This window comes from Panthera leo, chromosome B4, assembly GCF_018350215.1.
Source record: "Panthera leo isolate Ple1 chromosome B4, P.leo_Ple1_pat1.1, whole genome shotgun sequence".
Taxonomy (NCBI): domain Eukaryota; kingdom Metazoa; phylum Chordata; class Mammalia; order Carnivora; family Felidae; genus Panthera; species Panthera leo.
The window spans coordinates 40,983,151-41,002,459 of NC_056685.1; the positions used below are offsets into that span (position 1 = coordinate 40,983,151).

At 46.1% G+C, this 19,309-nt stretch overlaps 2 protein-coding genes and 1 long non-coding RNA gene across 9 annotated transcripts in view; 1 reads left to right on the top strand and 2 right to left on the bottom strand.

The window, feature by feature from the left end:
• Positions 1-63: 63 nt before the first annotated feature.
• Positions 64-10,711, bottom strand: NOP2 (NOP2 nucleolar protein). The gene is made up of 16 exons (XM_042945615.1): positions 10,460-10,711; positions 10,073-10,179; positions 8,319-8,364; positions 8,078-8,166; positions 7,657-7,901; positions 5,738-5,793; positions 5,462-5,622; positions 5,163-5,362; positions 4,918-5,007; positions 3,984-4,071; positions 3,767-3,907; positions 3,049-3,188; positions 2,813-2,902; positions 2,512-2,634; positions 2,163-2,391; positions 64-846 (listed from the first exon to the last, which is right to left on the bottom strand). Exons 2-16 carry the CDS (start codon positions 10,173-10,175, stop codon positions 188-190), a joined length of 2,460 nt encoding a protein of 819 aa, XP_042801549.1. The 5' UTR covers positions 10,176-10,179; positions 10,460-10,711; the 3' UTR covers positions 64-187.
• On the top strand, positions 1,536-3,046 carry LOC122224158. The gene is made up of 3 exons (XR_006204668.1): positions 1,536-1,959; positions 2,359-2,604; positions 2,966-3,046. It is a non-coding gene; the product is annotated as an uncharacterized LOC122224158 (long non-coding RNA).
• Positions 10,712-11,563: 852 nt separating the features above from the next.
• Positions 11,564-19,309, bottom strand: part of CHD4 (chromodomain helicase DNA binding protein 4) — a 30,374-nt gene continuing 22,628 nt past the window's right edge. For 4 of the 7 annotated variants that reach the window (XM_042945633.1, XM_042945636.1, XM_042945632.1 and 1 more), the window contains exons 34-40: positions 18,320-18,391; positions 17,874-18,011; positions 17,536-17,644; positions 17,297-17,429; positions 13,177-13,375; positions 12,279-12,442; positions 11,564-12,115 (exon numbers count right to left, since the gene is read on the bottom strand). In XM_042945633.1, the coding sequence (XP_042801567.1) occupies positions 12,098-12,115; positions 12,279-12,442; positions 13,177-13,375; positions 17,297-17,429; positions 17,536-17,644; positions 17,874-18,011; positions 18,320-18,391 (833 nt within the window). In that variant the 3' untranslated portion in view covers positions 11,564-12,097. The remainder of the gene's footprint in view (positions 12,116-12,278; positions 12,443-13,176; positions 13,376-17,296; positions 17,430-17,535; positions 17,645-17,873; positions 18,012-18,319; positions 18,392-19,309) is intronic. The other 3 variants (XM_042945629.1, XM_042945635.1, XM_042945631.1) reach the window with 1 other exon arrangement.

Below are 19,309 nucleotides of genomic sequence, written 5' to 3' on the forward strand. Positions count from 1 at the left end.
TTCCCAGCCCTACCCTTAAGCAGCAAAGCCAGGACCCAGTCCCCTCAAAAAACACACAGTGGCCAGAGAGTATAAAATGTGTATTAGATTTCATATGCACAGTGGGGACACCAACCTCACAGAGGCCATAGTTCCAAACCAGTGATTAACGGTAATGAACCACCCCTGCCTACTTTCAACCATTAGTCTAAGACGACAGATGGCTGCTGCCTCTGGACTGAGATTTTCTCCTCTTTGCTGGTGGGGGCCGGCTGGAACTGAGAAGGGACACAGTGGAAGTCTCAGGCCCCTTGGGGGTGCCATTCTGCTTCCGGAAGGCAGCTTTCTTGAAAGGCTGTTCTGGCAATTGCTGCTTTACCTTCTCAGCCCTTTTGCTGTTTCCAAAGGGCTGATCACAGTCCTCAGGCTTGAGAGTGGCCTGGGTCTTGGAGAGGGATAGCACTGGCACTTCCGTGTCCGTGACCCTGGAAGCATTCTGCTTCCGGAAGGCAACTTTCTTGGAGGCCTGTGGCATAGCTAACTGTTGCTTTAGTTTCCTAGGCACCTTTGGTCCCCTGATCACTTCAGCTTTTTGAGCTGGCTGGCTGCTATCTTGGAGCTTAGAAGAAGCTTGGGACTTTGTGTCACAAGATACAGTAGGCGAACTTGAGTCTGTCCCTTTGGAGATGCCATTCTGCTTCTGGAAGGAGGCCTTCTTGGGATGTTGCCGTTTCTGCAACTGCTGCTTTGCTTTCACAGCCACTCTGGCTTTCTTGGCAGGATGGCTGCTGCCCTTAGGCTTGGGGGTCATGTGATCTTTCACCTCAGGCAAGTCTAGGTTTGTAGGGGTGGAAGCTGCAGAATTTCCTGGTTAAAAATTAAGCATATGGTTTGAGAAAATGGGCCTCATCACTGGATCCTCATCATTAGTGGAGCAGGTAAATGGTATTAAGATAAGAAAACTGCCTGGGTACTGTTGGCCAAGTGTTCCACACAGCTGGGATAGTGCCTAAGAGCACACCACCTACATTCGTATTACTTAACATCACCTGGCCTTTACTCAAGTCATATTTGAACCTCGTATTAAGGAAAAAAGGATCAAAAAATTACGAGAAAGGGATCATTCCCCACCCATAGGCAAAAAGGTTTCAAACGAAGCTCTGTCCCCTTGAGGGCAGGAGGTAACAAGGCACTCTGAGGAGGAGGGAAATCCTGAATATACCTGAAGCACTGGGCTTTTTAAATCAAAGACCATTTTTTTTCATGTGGATTTTGATGAGATACAAGAAAATAAGTCACACATAGCAACCAGAAACAAGCCAGTTAAGACATAAGTGAGAAATAACATTAAATAGGTACTTTTCAAGTTACAGTGAAAAAAAAGTTACAGCAAATTTCTCTAGTTCTAGTTCTTAAGGTTTCTGTTAACATTCAGATGTGACTTTTGTGAGAGACATTATTTATAAAGAAAAAAAAAAAAAAAAAAAAAAATCAGGGCACCTGGCTGGCTCAGTCAGTAGAGCACATGATTCTTGATTTCAGGGTAATGAGTTCAAGCCCCATGCTGGGCTTGAACTTAAGAAGTTACTTAAATAAGTAAATAAAAAAATCAACTCAATAAGTCACAGTTTGTAGTCCAAGAAACCTGCCTCTCCCTCTTCTAACTAAACCTGGGTTATATCCCAGCATGCAGCACCATCAAGCCTGTTCCAGAAACCCCACCCTTCTCTCTCAGATCCAGGCCAGACTCAAGATGACTGAGAAAAAGAGCTGCAATTAACATGATGGACTCAGAGAACTGCTGATAGTTCTGAGGAGACTTGTGCCAACCCAGTGCTGACAGTGCTGGACCAGCAGAGGTCTATTACCAGGAAGGCACCCCTTGGCCAAGAAGAAAAAGAAACCACAACTGCACTGGGAGTGCATCTAGTGCCGAAAGACTGCAACGACTTGGCAGAATCAAGGGAAAAGTCCCCATCTGTACGTGTGCTTTAACATACACTCAAATGGGGTCCAGGCTCTGGAACAATTCTAATTGAAATGAAAGAGGCTTCTCATCCAAGCACGCAAAGGCTGGTGTAAGGGAGGCAGAAGTACCTCCCTTCCCTGCGTCACACGCCTCTTTCAAGGCAGAGAGAGCAAAGGTGGTGGGTGATGAAGGGGAGAAAGAGCAGACTGCTTACCTGTTTGGGATTGAGGGATAGAATTAGAGAATTTCTTGAACTTGGCAATAAAGAAACCATCCATATTGTGGGTGTGAGGATAGAAGCGGCGGGTAGAACGCAGAGTGGGGTGGAAGCGCCTTTCTCGAAAGCGAGTAAAACCTTCCTGGCCAAAGTCTAGACCTGTGGGCACCAACCGCACATTCCTCTTTTTCAGGGCATAGTCTACCACCCACTCATTCTCTTCCACCTGGATATGTGGGGGAGACAAAAATGGACGGAAAAGCAGAGCTGGAGTCGAAGAGAGCTCTAAGGGGCAAAGAGACCCCTAGCCCTGTCCCCTCTTGCTCTGCCACAACAAAGTCCTCACCATGATGGAACAAGTGCAGTAGACAAGGTAGCCACCCGTCTTGGAGGTGGCATTGACAGAGTCAATAGCACTCAGGAGCAACTCCTTCTGAAGGTGAGCACAACGCAGGATGTCCTTCTCATCCTGTCCCAAGGAGAGACCGATACGAGGGTGTCAAAACTTCAAAAGGCAGCCTCAGAAGAGGCGAGCTACTAACTGCTCAAGGTGCCCCTCCACCTCCCATTCCACCTCTGCAAGGCCCAGCCAAGCCCTCTCAGCTGGCCCCCACTCCCACCCTTAGCCCCACCCCCCAACTCCTCACCTTGTTAGTCTTCACAGCTGGGTCTTTGGAGATGACCCCGGTGCCACTGCAGGGTGCATCCAAAAGTACTCGGTCAAAGCCCCCCACCACCTGGGGAGAAGGGGTAGGTTAGTTAGATGTTTTGGCAACCTGTACCGCACCATTATTTCCTAGGAGCAAGTCTAAATACCGTGAGGTCAGGAAGGGGACAGGTGAACTGGAAGACCTCAAGAGAGACACACACAGGGGAACCCTACCTTGGGGAACTGACGCCCATCGTAGTGGCTGATGATGGTGTTAGTGACTCCCAACCGGTGCAGATTACCCACGACGCTCTTGAGCCGCTCAGCATTGGCATCATTGGCAAGAATCACACCTGTGTTCTTCATCAGCTGGGCTGAGCGGGGAGAGGGCACAGTGCTCACCAGCCACCTCCTCTGCCTCCACACCCACTGGCCACCCTCCTGCCCAAGAACCCGTAAGTGAAGTCTCACTGCTTCAAGGCAACTTCACTCCCAATAAGCCTCCTCCCCACGGTCTACTGTACGGGTCTACCCAATCTGCACTCTGAGATGAACAAGACTGCTGGTGTGGTTTTTTTCGCTGTTACCGAACATCTTTTTGGTGCTAACAGCTAAATGAAATGGTTAGGACTACTTATGTGCTGAACACTTGACCAAGGACTTCTAACAGTGTATCTTAATCCTAACAACCCAAGCATAATATAACCCCCAAGCCAAGGACACTTACCACCCCATTTTACAGATAACGAGAGAAGACCAGGGGCTCGCCTGAGGTCATATGGGTAGTTAGTGGCACACACGGGGCTGGACCAGGCCGGCTCCAGAGCCTATACTCCTCACTGCTCTGCTAATTGCTTGTGTATGGTTTTCTTGCACACTAGTAAGTTAGCAACCCCACTACTTCCAAAAGCAGAAAGCCAAATGGCTCCTACCCCGCCTTCCCTTCTCATACCTATGTAGCTAGTCTTTCCTCCAGGAGCACAACACATGTCCAGGATCCGCTCGTGTTCCTGGGGCGCCAAGGCCATGACCGGCAACATACTCGAGGCTCCTTGAAGCATATAGTGCCCAGCCAGGTACTCGGGGGTAGCACCTGTGGAAGGACACCCATCTGTGACATGCTGGGACGAGGGCAGGGGCAGAAGGGCTTCCAGGCAGGGAACACTTACCAATGGGCACCGAAGAATCATATACCACCAGTCCAGTCTTTGACCACTTGCCCAGGGGATCCAGGTTAACGCCACGGTTAATTAGCGCCTGAAGATAAAATCAAGATTTTAAGACCTTGTAGGTTCCTACACCCAGAAAACAGGTGGAAATATGAAAACGTGGTTCTACTGAGGCCTGTGGCACCACCACTTCCAGAGCCTGTAGTCACGATACAATCACCACAGACTCATTGGCTGTGGCCTCTCCCATACCATCCTATGATGTCCTTTCCCTTAGCCTGAGGCTCCAACTCAAGGTCTGAATTCCAGCCCAATGGAGCAGACTGCCAGCTCCTGTCCTTTTGTTTCCTGGAACTGAACTCTGATTTTCCAAAAGCCTCAGGCACCCCTGCCATCCAAAAATGTAACATCACAACACACTAAAGATAATGATCAGGTAGGTTACCTTCGCACCAGGAGAAAGACTACACACAACGCCACACCACTAACCGTAGAACAGTGGTCTTTACCATGGGGTCCCTGAACCCTGGAAAACGATGAGTTTAAAATACTGTTTGTTCATGTGTGTCATGTCTTTTTCTGGGGGCAGGAACCACAGGTTTACCAACTCTTCAATGATCTAAAAGGCAGACAACTCCCATTTTGTTCTGAGGCAGCACTTTTTCCCTGATGCCAGCGTCCTAACCCTGTCACAAGGAACAGAGGCTGAAGGGATGAGTCTCCCACTCCACAGAGATCCTGGGCCCTGAGTCAGTCAGATAAATCCAGCATGACACTAAGCCTGCCTGGGTTTGCCTCCTGGGATCATGCCTGTACAAGAAATGCTTAGGTACTAAGACCCCAGCCCCCCAACCCCCTTCAGAGTGAGAAAGAGGAGTCTCTGGGGTTAGAAGTCAACACTTCCCTGAGATAAATCTCAAAATCCAGCCCTCACCTGAGCAAGGTCTCGGCGCCGGGTTTTCAAGGTATTGGTCCTGAGTGTGATGGGCCGAGGTACCTCATTAGCTTCTAAGAACTCCACCAACTGAGGAAGCAAAATGGCAGGGAGCAAGTCAGGCTGGCCAAGGAGCTCAGCCAGAAGAGAAAAGAGCAAGGAGACGGACTGCCTTCCTCATTCAGGGTAAAACAGAGAAGATAAGAAAAGAAAAGCAAAAGGGGCCTTAAATTAGAATTCATTACCTCAGACAGAGGGAAGAGGTCCATGAGCTTGCCAAGCAAGAAGTCTCCATAGGAGTAGTAAGTGGCCAGATCCTTCTGAAGCCGGTGCAGATATTCAGAACGAGATCTACCTTCCTCCCGCTGCGTCCCAAAATCACGCAGCACTGCCACTATATCTTGGATGCGCTTGTGAATTCGTTGCAAGTCTGGAGCCTGGGCATGTGGACGTGTTAAGGAACTGTTTGGTGATGTCCCAGGGCCTGGAAATCCCCTCTCTCAAGCACCTTCTCCCCATCCCTCACCCTGCACTGGAAGGATATCCTGCTCCATCTCCCCAGCAGAGGGCAGTACAAAGGGCTCCTCCTCATCCACATTGATCTGCAGGCCCCCATCTGTCTCATCATTCTTTTGAGGGCCTGACTCAGGGGATCCTTCCTCGGCTTCCTCCTCCTCCTCAGTCTCCTCCTCACTCCATTGGCTCCTACAAACAGGTCCAGAAACAGTGATTCACAGATGAAAACAGACACCTCCTCCTTCCTCAATTCCTTCATCCCAGCTGTTGCCTGGGCTCCATCCTAAGAGTTTCCAAAACTCACCCAGCAACAGCTTCCTGGGCCTTTTGCTTCCGGGCAGCCCTCTCAATGGGCAGCAGCTGAAAAAAGAGGCAGGGGCTAGTAATGCAAAGCCTGCTCTGTCACCCTCCCAAGTAGTATCCCATCTCTGTACTTTGTTTCCTAAATGCAAATGTAACACTCTCAGAAGGAAGGAGGAAAGCTAAAGAAGTGAATAGAAGTGAATATGTCAACCATTGTTGAAACTAAGTAACAGATCATAGAGTTTCATCATACTACTTTTGTGTGTAACTCACTTCCCATTAAAAGTTCTGAATGTTAATACACCCCCATATGTATACAAAAGAGACAAAAATTGTCCTTGGATATCCATTTTGCCACATTTCTTCCAGACATACTATTTTTCATAGTTGAAATCGTGATGCATTTTCACATGTGTTTCCTGCCTTTTTTCATTCATTCACAGATCACCAGCATTTTCACAGACATAATGGCCAAATGTTAATTTAGTATATAAATGAACCATAATTTACTGAAGCATATTGGTTATTTTGGCAGTTTTCAGAGTTTTGGGCATTAAGGTCCACAAGGTGTCTGCAAATCTCCTAACAGTAACTCTGTAGAGAAAAGGCAGACTGTGAGAAACAGTGCAAATGGGAACTTTCTTTTCAACCTATACAACCCTGTATCACCTGAGTTTTCCTAACATATACTAATTGTGTAATACATAGATTTTTTTAGATTTTTTTTAATTTTTATTTTTTTAACATTTATTTATTTTTGAGAAAAGAGCATGAGCGGGGGAGGAGAGAGAAAGAGGGAGACACAGAATCTGAAACAGGCTCCAGGCTCTGAGCTGTCAGCACAGAGCCCGACGTGGGGCTCAAACTCACGGACCATGAGATCATGACCTGAGCCGAAGTCGGATGCCCAACTGACTGAGCCACCCAGGCGCCCCAGATTTTTTTTTTTTTTTTTTAAGTAATCTCTACACCCAACATGGGGCTCAAACTAACAACCCTGAAATCAACAGTTGCATGTTCTACCAACTGAGCCAGCCAGGACCCCTACATAAATGTGAATAAATCTTTGTCCACATTCTGGATCATCTTCTTAAACGGAATTACTAGGTCAAAAGGAAGAAACTCCTAAGGTTCTCAGATACCAAATGCTTTATAAAAAATGTGTATGCATTTCTATTCCCCTCACATTGGGCATTCAAAGATTCCCCTGACCATATCCTCACCACCACTGAACAGTCTATTTCAAAATGCTCTTGGGGCGCCTGGGTGGCGCAGTCGGTTAAGCTTCCGACTTCAGCCAGGTCACGATCTCGCGGTCCGTGAGTTCGAGCCCCGCGTCAGGCTCTGGGCTGATGGCTCGGAGCCTGGAGCCTGTTTCCGATTCTATGTCTCCCTCTCTCTCTGCCCCTCCCCCGTTCATGCTCTGTCTCTCTCTGTCCCAAAAAAAAAAAAAAAAAAGTTGAAAAAAAAAAAAAAAAAAAAAACCAAAATGCTCTATCCTACAGCTTTTCTATACTTGTATGTGCACTGAGCAAAAACACAGATGACAGGAAAACAGTGGCGGAATGCTAAAACCCCTTTTCTCTACTCCACTTATCCTCATCACTGACGGATATTCTCAAGGATCTGGAAAAACTAGGGGCGCCTGGGTGGCTCAGTCAGTTAAGCGTCTGACTTCAGCTCAGGTCATGATCTAGCGGTTCATGAGTTCGAGCCCCATGTTAGGCTCTGTGCTGACAGCTCAGAGCCTAGAGCCTGTTCCAGATTCTATGTCTCCCTCTCTCTGCCCCTCCCCTACTCTCACTTTGTCTCACTCTGTCTCTCAAAAATAAACAAATGTAAAAAAAAAAAAAAAAAAAGGATCTGGAAAAACTAAAAGGCAAGGATCCCTTCCTGAACACCCACAGAGAGAAACCTCACCTCTTCACCTTCATCATCGGCCTCTGAGTTGGAGTCAGCGCCATAGTCATCTATCATATCAGCGTCACTGTCCTCAGAGCCCCAGAGGCCCCCCTGGTTCACCACATCATCCTCTTCGGAGTCGTCTTCCTCCTCTTCCTCCTCACTGCTATGGGTTGGTGCTGGACGCTTCTTGCCTTGAGAAGCACGGAGTAAGGACTGGGCTCCCTTCTTACCAGGTGTCTGTACAGCTCCTCCAGAGACTCCTAAGGGTTTGAATAATCCTGGACTGATGGCAGGCACACACTGATGAACCCTGTACTTTCTACCCCTAAAAATGTCCTCTGGCTATTCCTTTCACTCCAGAAATGCTCAACAAGTCCTTCCCTACCCAGGACGTAGAGGACTTCTCATGTAGCACACAGCTCCTATGTTCACTGACCTTTTGGTAACTTTCCAGGCAATGGTTTGGCCCCAGGAAACTTAGCCATCTCAAGGGCTTCAGCAGAACCCAACCTTCTCTTGGCTGCCCTGAAATGATATATGGAGGAAACAGAACACACCTTTAGACTCTGCCATAGAAATACAACAGTCGCCAAACAACCCTTTCCATCAGTATGATCATGTGACTAAAGACGAACAGTACCAATTTCGTCTATGGAAGTCTGGACACCCACACTCACCTTTTTCGAGCACGACTAGACAGCCTCTTAGAACTTTCATCACCCGCTGTATTTAAAAAAGAGAGAGAGGCAAAACAGTAGGTCACAGGGAAAATGAAAAAAGACCATTAGAAAATAAAAGTGAAGAAAAAATCAATTCACTCATTAAAGGGAGTAGGTTGTAACTTGCTTCATAGCCCTCCAGGAAGAGTTGGATGAGAGATGTAAAGATGATCTCCATCTGGTTGTGCATCACCCAAATCCAAACTGGGCCTCCCTCCAGCCTTCTGATTTCAATCAATAGCATTACTACCATCTTGAAAACAAAAGATTCAAAATTCATCTTTTCTCTCTGGCCTTGGACCTAGTGTACAGAGACATGGCTAAACGCACCAAAGGTCTGAGTTGGTAATGGGTTGGTAAATATGGGACCCGTTATGATTCCTCCTTCAGGAAAATGGTGAAAACAATCTGAAATAAGCCAGCATGGCACATACACTTGCTCCTTCTGTGGCAAAACCAAGATGCAAAGACTAAGTTGTGCAGATCTGGCACTGTGGTCCCTACACTACCACTTCTGCCATCGCCGTTAAGTCTGCCAACAGAAGACGGAAGGAGTTGAAAGACCTGTAGCAGCTCCACCATTTGAAACACTGCTAAGTCTGTAAGAAATGGACGAAGTTATGTAACAAAACGGTCTTGTCTTCTCCTTTCCTTTCCTCTCAATTTACTCAGTAACCAACCACAGATTTTACCTTTGTAGGTGATTGTTTCCTAGGTTCTCCAAGAAATAGAAAGTTTAAATTTCAGCCCTGTCATTTACATGACCAAGTTACTTAATCTCTCAGCTTTCATCTCCTTAACAATGCCTCTCTCACAGGGCGCTAAGAGAATGAGATGAATGAGGCGAGATAATGTATCCAAAAGCTTCAGTATAGTGCCTAGCACTTTCTAATACCTCAATAATCTGCACTGTTTTCTCTAAATGCCCAACACAAACTACCTGTGCATTCTTCTCTCCCACCCCAGCCTTCCATGCAGCAGACTATTCACCATGTGGGAATCAGATCTGTGCCTTGCCATAGCCATGTCCTCCACAACACAACTGGTTGATGGTGACCAGTCGGCTTTCTTCTCAACTTCCACTTACTAACATGTCAACCATCTTCCAAAACCCAGCTTACAATCTTTTTTTTTTTTTTTTTTTAACATTTATTTATTTGTTTTGAGTGAGCACAAGCAGGGCAGGTGCACACAGAGAAAGAGAGGCATAGAGAAGAGAGAGAAAGAATCCCAAGCAGGCTCTGCGCTGTACAGAGCCCTACAAGGGGCTCGATCCCTCAAACTGTGAGATCATGACCAGAGATCAAGACTGGGCTGAGATCAAGAGCCGGACTCTTAACTGACTGAGTCATCCAGGTGTCCCCCAGCTTAAAATCTTTTTAAACTCTAACTGTGTAGGTCGTCTAAATTCCTTCAATGTTAAACTGGACCCCCCCCCCCCTTGCATGGGTGCTTCAGTCCCTGCTACGTCTTCTGTAAGTGCTAAAGACAGTGTTTGATTCATACCTACTTTCTAATAACTCACACAATATACTCTGGTTTCTCTAGAAACTGTCTAAATTCGGTAACTCAGCTCAAAGAAAATTCTACTTGAACAGTGACTACAGAGACTAAAAACAGAAGGGGATGTGATACAGATGAAAAAATGGAGCAAAACCTAAAGAACTGGAGAAGGGAGGAGGTGAGGGGAGGAGGCCAGGCCTAACCCTTACCTGCAGGCAAGAATCTGGCTAGTTCGGTCTCAGCACCCTTCTGTTTCCGGGCCTTACGGCCTGGCCCGCGCTTCTCCTTTGCAGGGTCCAACTTGCGCCCCATAGTACTGGGGAAAAGAAAAATGGGAGAAGGTAGAGTCGCGCGTATTGGAAAGGCAAACGGAGACCGCATACTTAGCATATTAGACTGGGAAAGGACATCACCTCGAATCTCGACTCAGCACTCCCAACAGCCCCTAATGGCATGACAAAACCTCCATTTTATGCTGGACCCGGCCCTTGGGTCCCACACCATTTGTACTACGTCCCGCTCCCGACGCCCCAGTCCGAGTCAGTGCAGTCACCCTTCCCCAACTTCCTCCACACCCACCCGAAGCCTCGGCTCACTTGAAATAGGGTCCAGGCCCGAGAGGCCCCTGGATAAGCGGCTCGGCACTCCACGTGCACTCTGAGACTAGGGTCGGACACCACACGCTACGGAAATGTTTCACGCAGGCGCACAGAGCGCGCCCGCCTCGTAGCCCCGCCTCTTCCGGTCGCTTCTGGTGGGTCGCAGAACCCAGAACATACGCTCCCCCTGGGAACGCGCGCGGGGCTGGCGGCAGCACCGCCGGAGGAAATTCGCAGGTGGACCGCTTCCACTTCACTCCCCGGGAGCGGAGAAAGCAATGCGGACGGAACCCTTTTCAACCCCCCGCTCCGCCCCACACACCCCACCCCCGTCCGCAAAGTGTTGGCCTCTTGCCTCATTGCGGGTATCAGTGGGAAAAACTGGTACCTCCACGCCGCCGCTCCCCCAACCAAGGCGTGAGACTTCGGCCCTCCTCCGCCCTACCATCGTCTCAAGACCAAGGAATCGCATGCTTCTCACCTCCCAGCCCTTTGATTAGGAGACCCGCTTCTTCGGCCCCCAAAACCCCCGCTCAGCCCGTTAAGTAAGGTTCGCCTCTGCCTGGGTTCACCTCTAGAGGCTAGAGGAAGATTTCTTGTGTCCTAATTTCACAGAAGTTAACAAGAAAAAATTACAGCCTTCCTCCAAATAAACACTAAGGGGGTGCTTAGCTGTTAAAAACATTTCCAAGCACTTTACTATTTTTATCTTCACAACTCTATGAAGAAGATATCTTTATTTTATACGAGAAATCTACAGCCCAGGTAAGTTAACTCCCTCAGGTCACAAAGCCATGAATCAGTAGTACAGGGTATGAACCCAAGTATGGTTTTGGAGCCTCGCATTTTCCAGGTGGCAGTCATCCTTGATCCCCACCACATAAGGCACATGCACACAGAACATGGCTCTTCTAAAGAATATCAGAACACAAGGTGACCCCCTTAGGTTTCAAATACACATTTCCCAGAGCTCCTGTCATACACACTCATCCACCTGCACCTACACCCACACTGAACCAGAGCACTAAAATACAAGGAAACTTTTATTTTCAATTTTCATCAAGAAATTTGCTGTGGTTTTTTATGCTTTTGGTTCTTTTCTTTTTTTTTTTTTTTTTTTTTTTTCCACTTTATTTCATTCTAGCTGCTCAGTGGCTGGAGCCGCTGGGTTCCTGGTATTAAAAAGATGCCAACAGAGGTAGCTGTGTCTCGCCCAGGGGCCCGGCCCACTCTGAATACCCCCAAAAAAGGAGAAAAGAAAACACAAAATAAACCAACAAAATAAAACCAAAAGGAGGAAGAAATTCAGATCGTTTTCTTCAAGCCTGGCGGGAACCCACAAGAGTTTGTGTGTAACAGGCGTTACGGTGGGGAGAAGCCAGGGCCCAGAAGGCCAGCCCGCCAGCTCCCTGCAGATGGCGCCGGCGCTACTGCTGCATGTCTCTCCAGCAGGAAGGGCACCACCGCCCCTCACTCCCTCCCCTTCCCCAGTGCACTGGGGGCTGTTCCTTTACAATGTGGAAGATGGGGCAGAAGGAAGGAGAGGGTCTCTCAGGCCCCAGGGGAGAAGCTGGGCAAGGGAAAGTGAGGAAGGTCACTGCTCAGCGGTGGAGGTGGTATCATCGATCCGGATCTTCACTGCTGCTGGGCTACCTACAGGAAAGAGAGCCAAGGGAGTCAGAATTCCAAACCATAGGAATCTACCTGATCCCAAGGGAACTCACCGGTAAGCCCCTGCACCCCCCAACCAGGAGAGCAATATTACAAGTTCCAGACTGGCTCTGCTGGAACAGCTGGCCAGAAGAAAACACTCTACCTGCTGTGGAGTAGGTTCAGGTGCTCGGTTTGCCAGGCGGCTGAGAATGTTACGCTCTGACATCTGTAGCCTCACAGCAACTGGGGGAATTCGGGCTATAGTAGCTGGGAGTCGAGTCACATCAGCTTTCATGTCACTCAGCAGTTCTTCTAGCTGTTTCAGAACTGCATGGGGTGGGGGTGCGGGGGGGGGAAACAGGTGGTGAGCTGTGGTAGTCAAGACTGAGATCCTTCTTAGCACGGTGAACCAGGCCCCTCTGTTACTTCTCAGTGATCCAAGTGACTGATGTGCTGGAGTATGGTCTGTCAGTCAGAGTCACCTGACTGGCCTCCACCATACCCAAGTTACTACTTCTTATATTCCACTTCCAACTGTCCATGATGCTATGTTTTTTTATGGCACTTAGCCCTCAATGCACTTTGCTCCATATTGTCTCGTCTGTATTCTCCCTCCATGAGAGAAGCTTATTCCTGTTGTTTCCTTTTTTCATCATCTTCCCTCTCCAGCTTTTGGAGCTATCTCCTCCTTCCTTTGTAACAGCCTTTTTTCCCTCATTTCACCCTCCACCCCACCCCCCATGTTTGAACTTTAGTTAGAAACGAAATGTCGAAAGGGATCTAGAATCTAACTGGATCTTAAATCACCTGAAGTCACCTCTAAATTATCTCAGACGATACTCTATTATTCTGCTTTGCTTTCCACCTCCAAGAACTTGAATATATGGAGTTAAAAGAGGCAAAGAACCACTGTCCTTGATTGCCTCTAAGATATTAGCTTTTCAAGGAAGAAGGCAAAGATCCTAGCCAGAGGGACTCTGAAAGTTTTGGAAACAAGGAGTAACTATGTATTCGGGAGGAGGAAGGAGACCGAGTCAGCAGGAGGCAGGGGAGCCACTGGCTACCTTTGTGCAGGACTGCATTGGCTGGCTTGTTTCCTGCCATTGACTCCTTAGACAGGTGCTGATGACTCTCCGCCAAACACTCCACCTCAGCAAAGCGGGTGTTTAGGGCCATGGAAGGGTGAGAAGGGTCCTCGGACATGTTCAGGTAAGCTGCCCGGCGCAGCTGTTCCTCAATCACCAGGGCTTGTTCTAAGAGCTAGAGAAGGATAAAGAGGAGATGGGGGTTGGACTGATATTTACTCTGCTGATTTTTGACAGGCTTCTCAGAACCTATAAAGAACCTTACAGATGGCTCCCCCCAACACAAGCAGCTCAACATCACATTGCTTTTGCTTTTTTTAATCCCCATTTGGAAGTCCATGTTTTTAAAACTCCTTGCCCTTTATTGATTTGCTTATACAAAAATGATAGTTTCAATTGAGAAAGTAGATCGTATAAAATATTAAGATTGTAAGTAATTGCACCTCCTAAAGATACTGTTAACATGTTCTGGTTTTTCTTTGCGTATATATTTTTTATGTACCAGAGATCACTCTCTCTCTATAGATCTACATCATGGCTTCACTCAAAATTCCACAGGAAAAACCTTCCTTTATTATTAACTGCTCTTGACAAAAAAATGCTTTTTTTTTTAAATTTTTTTAACATTTATTTACTTTTTGAGAGACAGAGAAAGACAGAGCAGGAGCAGGGGAGGGGCAGAGAGGGAGACACAGAATCCGAAACAGGCTCCAGGCTCTGAGCCATCAGCACAGAGCCCGATGTGGGGCTTGAACTCACTAACCATGAGATCATGACCTGAGCTGAAGTCGGATGCTTAACCAACTGAGCCACCCAGGAGCCCCTAACAAAAGATGCTTTTTAGTGGTTGCATGATTGTCCCTTCTATGGATATGCTTACCACATCATATCACTTAAGTTGTTTTACTTTTTAAAATTATTTTATTTTCTTTTGTCTCCATATCTCATTTCCATTCCCTTTCCTTCCCCAATAGGCAACGCTTATAATATACTTACTGAGTGGTTTTTGGTGTTTTTGAAGACTGAATATTGGTTCATGTGCATATTTCTAATTTAACAAAATGTTGTTCTGTACACATAAAAAGCTTTTTCTTCCTTTCCCCACTTCAGATCTTTTTAATTTGTTCAATTTATGTTGTTCTATCACATATATTTTGTTTCTTCTGTTGCTTAGAACGCTTAATGATGTGAACCCGCATTTTACCTATGCACACTCCCAGTGTCCCAGCTGAACATCTAGGTTGCCTACAGGCCCCACCACCAAAAATTATGCTGCAATGAACACTTACACGTCACCTGATGGAGCTACGTAAAAGGTTCTTTGCAATATATTCCGAGGGACAGAATGCTGTTTCAGAAGTTATAAGACTTAATTTGCTCAAGTATCCATCCACTGGTTCTTAAAAACAATAAAGCCATTAGGGGTCAGGAAATAGGACAGTATGAGAATAATGGGCTGTTGTTTCTTCCACAGGACATGCTTCATCAAGCAGAATAATCTATCCCCAGACAGACCAAGCATCTACTTTCAATCTACAGATCCTGTCTCCTTCACCAACTGCCTCTTCCTGTCCCATACTATGAGCTTTCTCCAGGGCCAGCCCTTGGCTTGCTATTCTTTTAACGCACTCCCTTAAGTGATTTCTCCTTTCCCAGTTCAGCCAGCATCTCTGTGCAAATGATGCTTTTTGAACCTACATTTCAAGCACTGAGCTTTCTGATCCCACTCATGTGGTTGATCCCTCTGATCCCACTTGTTTATGGTGATGGGGGTAGTGGGAGGACACTAGGACTTTTTCTAAAGTTTAACTCTACAAACTGCTCCCTCTTCATACTTCCCTGATCTGCCAATGATCATTTTTCTTGGTGACTCAGGCTCAAAACTTTAGTTTGTATCTCAAATCCAATCAGTCAAGAGTCAGAAACTATGGCCTATGGCCAATATCTGGCGCATTGGCTGTTTTTGTATGGCTCAAGAGCTAAGAATGGTTTTTTTACATTTTTTAAAAAAATCTTGTTTTTCTACGTAATCTTCACACCCATCATAGGGCTCGAACTTATAACCTCAAGGTCAAGAGTTGCACACTCTACCGACTGAGCCAGCCAGGTGCCCCGGTTTTTTACATTTTTAAATGGCTAGAAAAAAATCAACAGTTTGTGACACTTCATAAAAATTATATGAAGGTCAAATTTTGGCATCAATAAATACAGTTTTATGGGAACACATTCATACTTACTCGTTTATCACCTGTGGCTACTTGCACACTACGAGAGTATTTGCAACGAGTATTTGCAACATGTACGTCCCACAAAGCCTGAAATAGTTACCATTGAGCCCTTTAATAGAAAAGGTTTGCTGACCCTACAATAAACGAGTAAATCCTATCAATTATTTGGTATTTTGTTTCCTTTATCTTATCCTTTTCATTTTCTACAACCAGCACCACAGCCCAGCCTTTTACTACCTCATGACTGTACAGCAGTTCTATAATCTCATGAATACTGTTTCCATTTTCCTTGGTCATATCAAAACTCTTCACAATCCTTCAATGCCTGCCCATTAACTAACTATAGAGTCAAGTCCAAACTCTCATCTGGTGCCAAAAAATGCACCTACTGATCTCTAACCCTTACCTATCTCTCCAACCTACCTCCCACCATCACCCAAACAAGTGTTCTCTACAGCCCGACTGGACTACTTGCTGTTTGCAAACACCATAAGCTCTGCTGCCTCTAGGTCTCTGCCCTACCTAATCCCGTTGGTTCAAACAGCCTTCCGTTTCTATCCAGTTATCTCTATTACATTAATCAAAACTTAATTCCAATACCAGCTTCTCCACAAAGCCATTTGGGAGCTCTCTTCTGGCTCCCTAATTTTCCCTGGAGAACTTCCATATGAATCCCTCCCAAAACACAGAGTGGCATTCATTTTATCACACATTTGCCTCTACCTTAAACCAAAAGTTCCTTGAGAATAGGCACCATGCCTTATCTTTGTATCCCTGTGCCACTCATCGCTTGGCACATGTTTGAAGGTTAGTGTACATTTCTTACCCCCCAGTTACAGTCAGCTTAAAATCCCCATATCTTGTCTTCATGGTATCCCATTTTGATGGTCTGCACAAAGGTGCCCTCAATGTACGTTTGCTGAATTCTAGACTGAGACTCTCTTCAGCCCTGGGTTTACTAACTCTAGTGATTCTGAGAATGAAGCTCTACCTTTGCATCTCCTCTTTGCATCCACCCCACCCCTTATCCACACAGGTGCTCTCAGATGCAGATAAAAGTACCACTAGCCCACTGACAGCCCTCCCTCTTCAAAGATCCAATTCAGTCCCATCTCTGTATCTTTCCTGCACACTCCAACCTATAGTGTTCCCCCAACATATCCACTGCATGTCTGTGTCATTTATTGGTATGTATGTATTTAATTAGGCTCCATGCCCAACGTGGGGCTTGAACTCATGACCCTGAGATCAAGAGTTGCATGCCCTACTGAGTTAGCCAGGTGCCATTCTGTCTGTGTCATTTATTAGGCAGAGTCATCTTCAGCCCTTGAAGAGCTGGTTACTTTCGAGTCTCTAGGTCTTAATTTTTTTGCTTTTTTTTTTTTAACTTTTTATTTAAGTTATCTCTGTATTTGTGGGGCTTGAACTCACAACCCCAAAATCAAGAGTTGCATGCTTTTCCGACTGAGTCACCCAGGTGCCCCCATATTTCTAATATTTAAGATACTTGGGAACAAAGCCTTTCACAATATAAAAAGTTAAGTAACATACACAGGAAAACACAATAAACAGCATGGCTGCATGAATAGACTACCTCCTTTGTAGTCTCTTCTGCACTGTAAAGGCTGTCATTTCAGGGCACCTGGGTGGTTCAGCTGGTTAAGCATTCAACTCTTGATTTCAGCTCAGGTCATGATCTCAGTTTGTGAGATCAAGCCCCACGTCTGGTCTCTGAGAGTGCAGAGCCTATTTGGGATTCTCTCTCCCTCTCTTTGCCCCTCCTCCTCTCCCCAAAATAAATAAATAATAAAATAAAATAAAAATAAAAGCTGTCACTTCAACATTTCATTCCTCCCCATCCTGCTCACCTTGAACCTTCGGGCTAGAAACTTATTCTTGATCTCTAAGAAATTGCCACGATTCATTTCACCCTTGAAAGGTTCATTGAGGATGGCATAGCGTGGGTCATTCTGGATGTCCTGCCACCGGGCATAGCCATGGCTATTGGAAAATTGCTCAGGAAAAACAAAACAAGGAAAGAACCTCAAACATGGGATCTTCAGAAACCTTCACCAAGAACCTCAGCCCAGACTCAGGCAAAGGATACTTTATGATGCCAGCCAGCAGCCAGTAGTCATGTCGCCGATGCCAGATCTCGTAAGTCTTCTTGGTGACTGTGGCTGCCCGCTCCTCATTCTGCCAAAGGGAGTGCAACTCTGAAGAGAATTTGGGGAAGGTTGGGGAGAAAAAGAGGCACAAATGTCTTTAAGAATTCAAAAAACTCTTTATCTCTGCCCCCACAGATGCCATCTTAGTAGTATGCCATGCCTGTGGCTTTTTAACACAGAATCAGCTTGACAGTCCCTCATCTAATGAAGTCTTTGTACAGGAACCCTAATTTCACTTTAGATGCTTCTAACCCCAGATGGTCCCTCATTGTCATACCAGTAAAACCACCATCTGCGATGTTGAACATAAATCGCTGTTTAATATTTTTTTTCTGCTTCTCGTCATTCAGGTCCTTGGGGGTCTCTCCATTCTGAAGCATCACCTCTTTTTTCTCTTCTTCTTCTTTCTTCTCTTCTACAGGATATGCAGAAGAAAAATATCAGCGCCATACAAAAGCATAGCACCTTGGCCTTTACCCACAGCATTATATGCTGCAAGTATCCAGCCACCTCCACCCTTTCTCCACACTGTTTCTCAAACCCAGAAAAAGATGCCACCGGCCCATGACAATCATATGTAGGGACAGATGGAGTCTTTTAGCTTGGGATAAAATAGCTATATGGGCGTGGATGGGAAGAGGCCAGGGGCTATCCCAAAGATAAAATCCTTGCATCTAGTTTTAGAGTCCTTTTTAATCATAACCAGCTTCTCCAAACACCCACCTTTGTCCTCTACCACAATGGGAGTCAGATCTACTGCTGACTTTTCCTCTACCTTCTCCACATCAGCAACACCTGGGGAGAACAGATGGCATTGAGAGTGTATAAAGAAGAATGTTTTGGGGTGCTTGGCTGGCTCAGTCACAGGCATGCAACTCTTGATCTCGAGCTTGTGAACTCGAGCCCCATGTTGGATGTACAGATTACTCAAAAATAAAAGCTTTTGGAGCACCTGAGTGACTCAGGGATTAAGTATCAAACTCTGGATTTTGGCTCAGGTCATGATCTCACAATTTGTTGGACTGAGCCCTGAATCTGGCTCTGCACTGATAGCACAGAGCCTGCTTGGGATTCTCTCTCTCTGCCCTTCTCCCATTTGCGCGCACTCTCTCTCTCAAAATAAATAAACGTTAAAAAATAAATAAAGGGGCACGTGGGTGGCTCAGTCGGTTGAGCGTCCAACTTCGATTCAGGTCATGATCGAGCAGCTCGTGGGTTTGAGCCCCACTCAGGCTCTGTGCTGACAGCTCAGAGCCTGGAGCCTGCTTTGGATGTCTCCCTCTCTCTCTGCCCGTCCCCCACTTGCACTCGCTCTCAAAAAAAATAAAACATAAAATTTTTTAAAATAAATATTAAAAAAATTTTTTTAACAAAACAAAAATAAATAAATAATAATTAATTAATTGACTTAAAAAAGAAGGGGGCTCCTGGGTAGCTCAGTCAGTTGAGCATCTGACTCTTGGTTTCAGCTCAGGTCATGATCTCACAAGATCTAGCCCCAAGTGGGGCTCTGCACCAACAGCACAGAGCCTGCTTGGGATTCTCTCTGCCCCTACCCTGCTCATGCTTGCTTTAAACTTACATATTAACTTAGAAAACAAAATAAAAAAATAAAAATGTTCTCTGTTCCTCACCATAGCCAAACGGAACAGTCTTTTTTTTTTTTTTTCTTCTTAAGTTTATTTATCTACTTTGAGAAAGAGACAGGGGAGT

Coding starts and splice junctions, on each gene's coding strand:
- NOP2 (XM_042945615.1), bottom strand. CDS start 10,175: ATGGGGCGCAAGTTGGACCCTGCAAAGGAGAAGCGCGGGCCAGGCCGT. Junction 2,903..3,048: donor ATGGGCGTCAGTTCCCCAAG/GTAGGGTTCCCC, acceptor CCTTCTCCCCAG/GTGGTGGGGGGCTTTGACCG. Junction 847..2,162: donor TATCCCTCAATCCCAAACAG/GTAAGCAGTCTG, acceptor ATTTTTAACCAG/GAAATTCTGCAGCTTCCACC.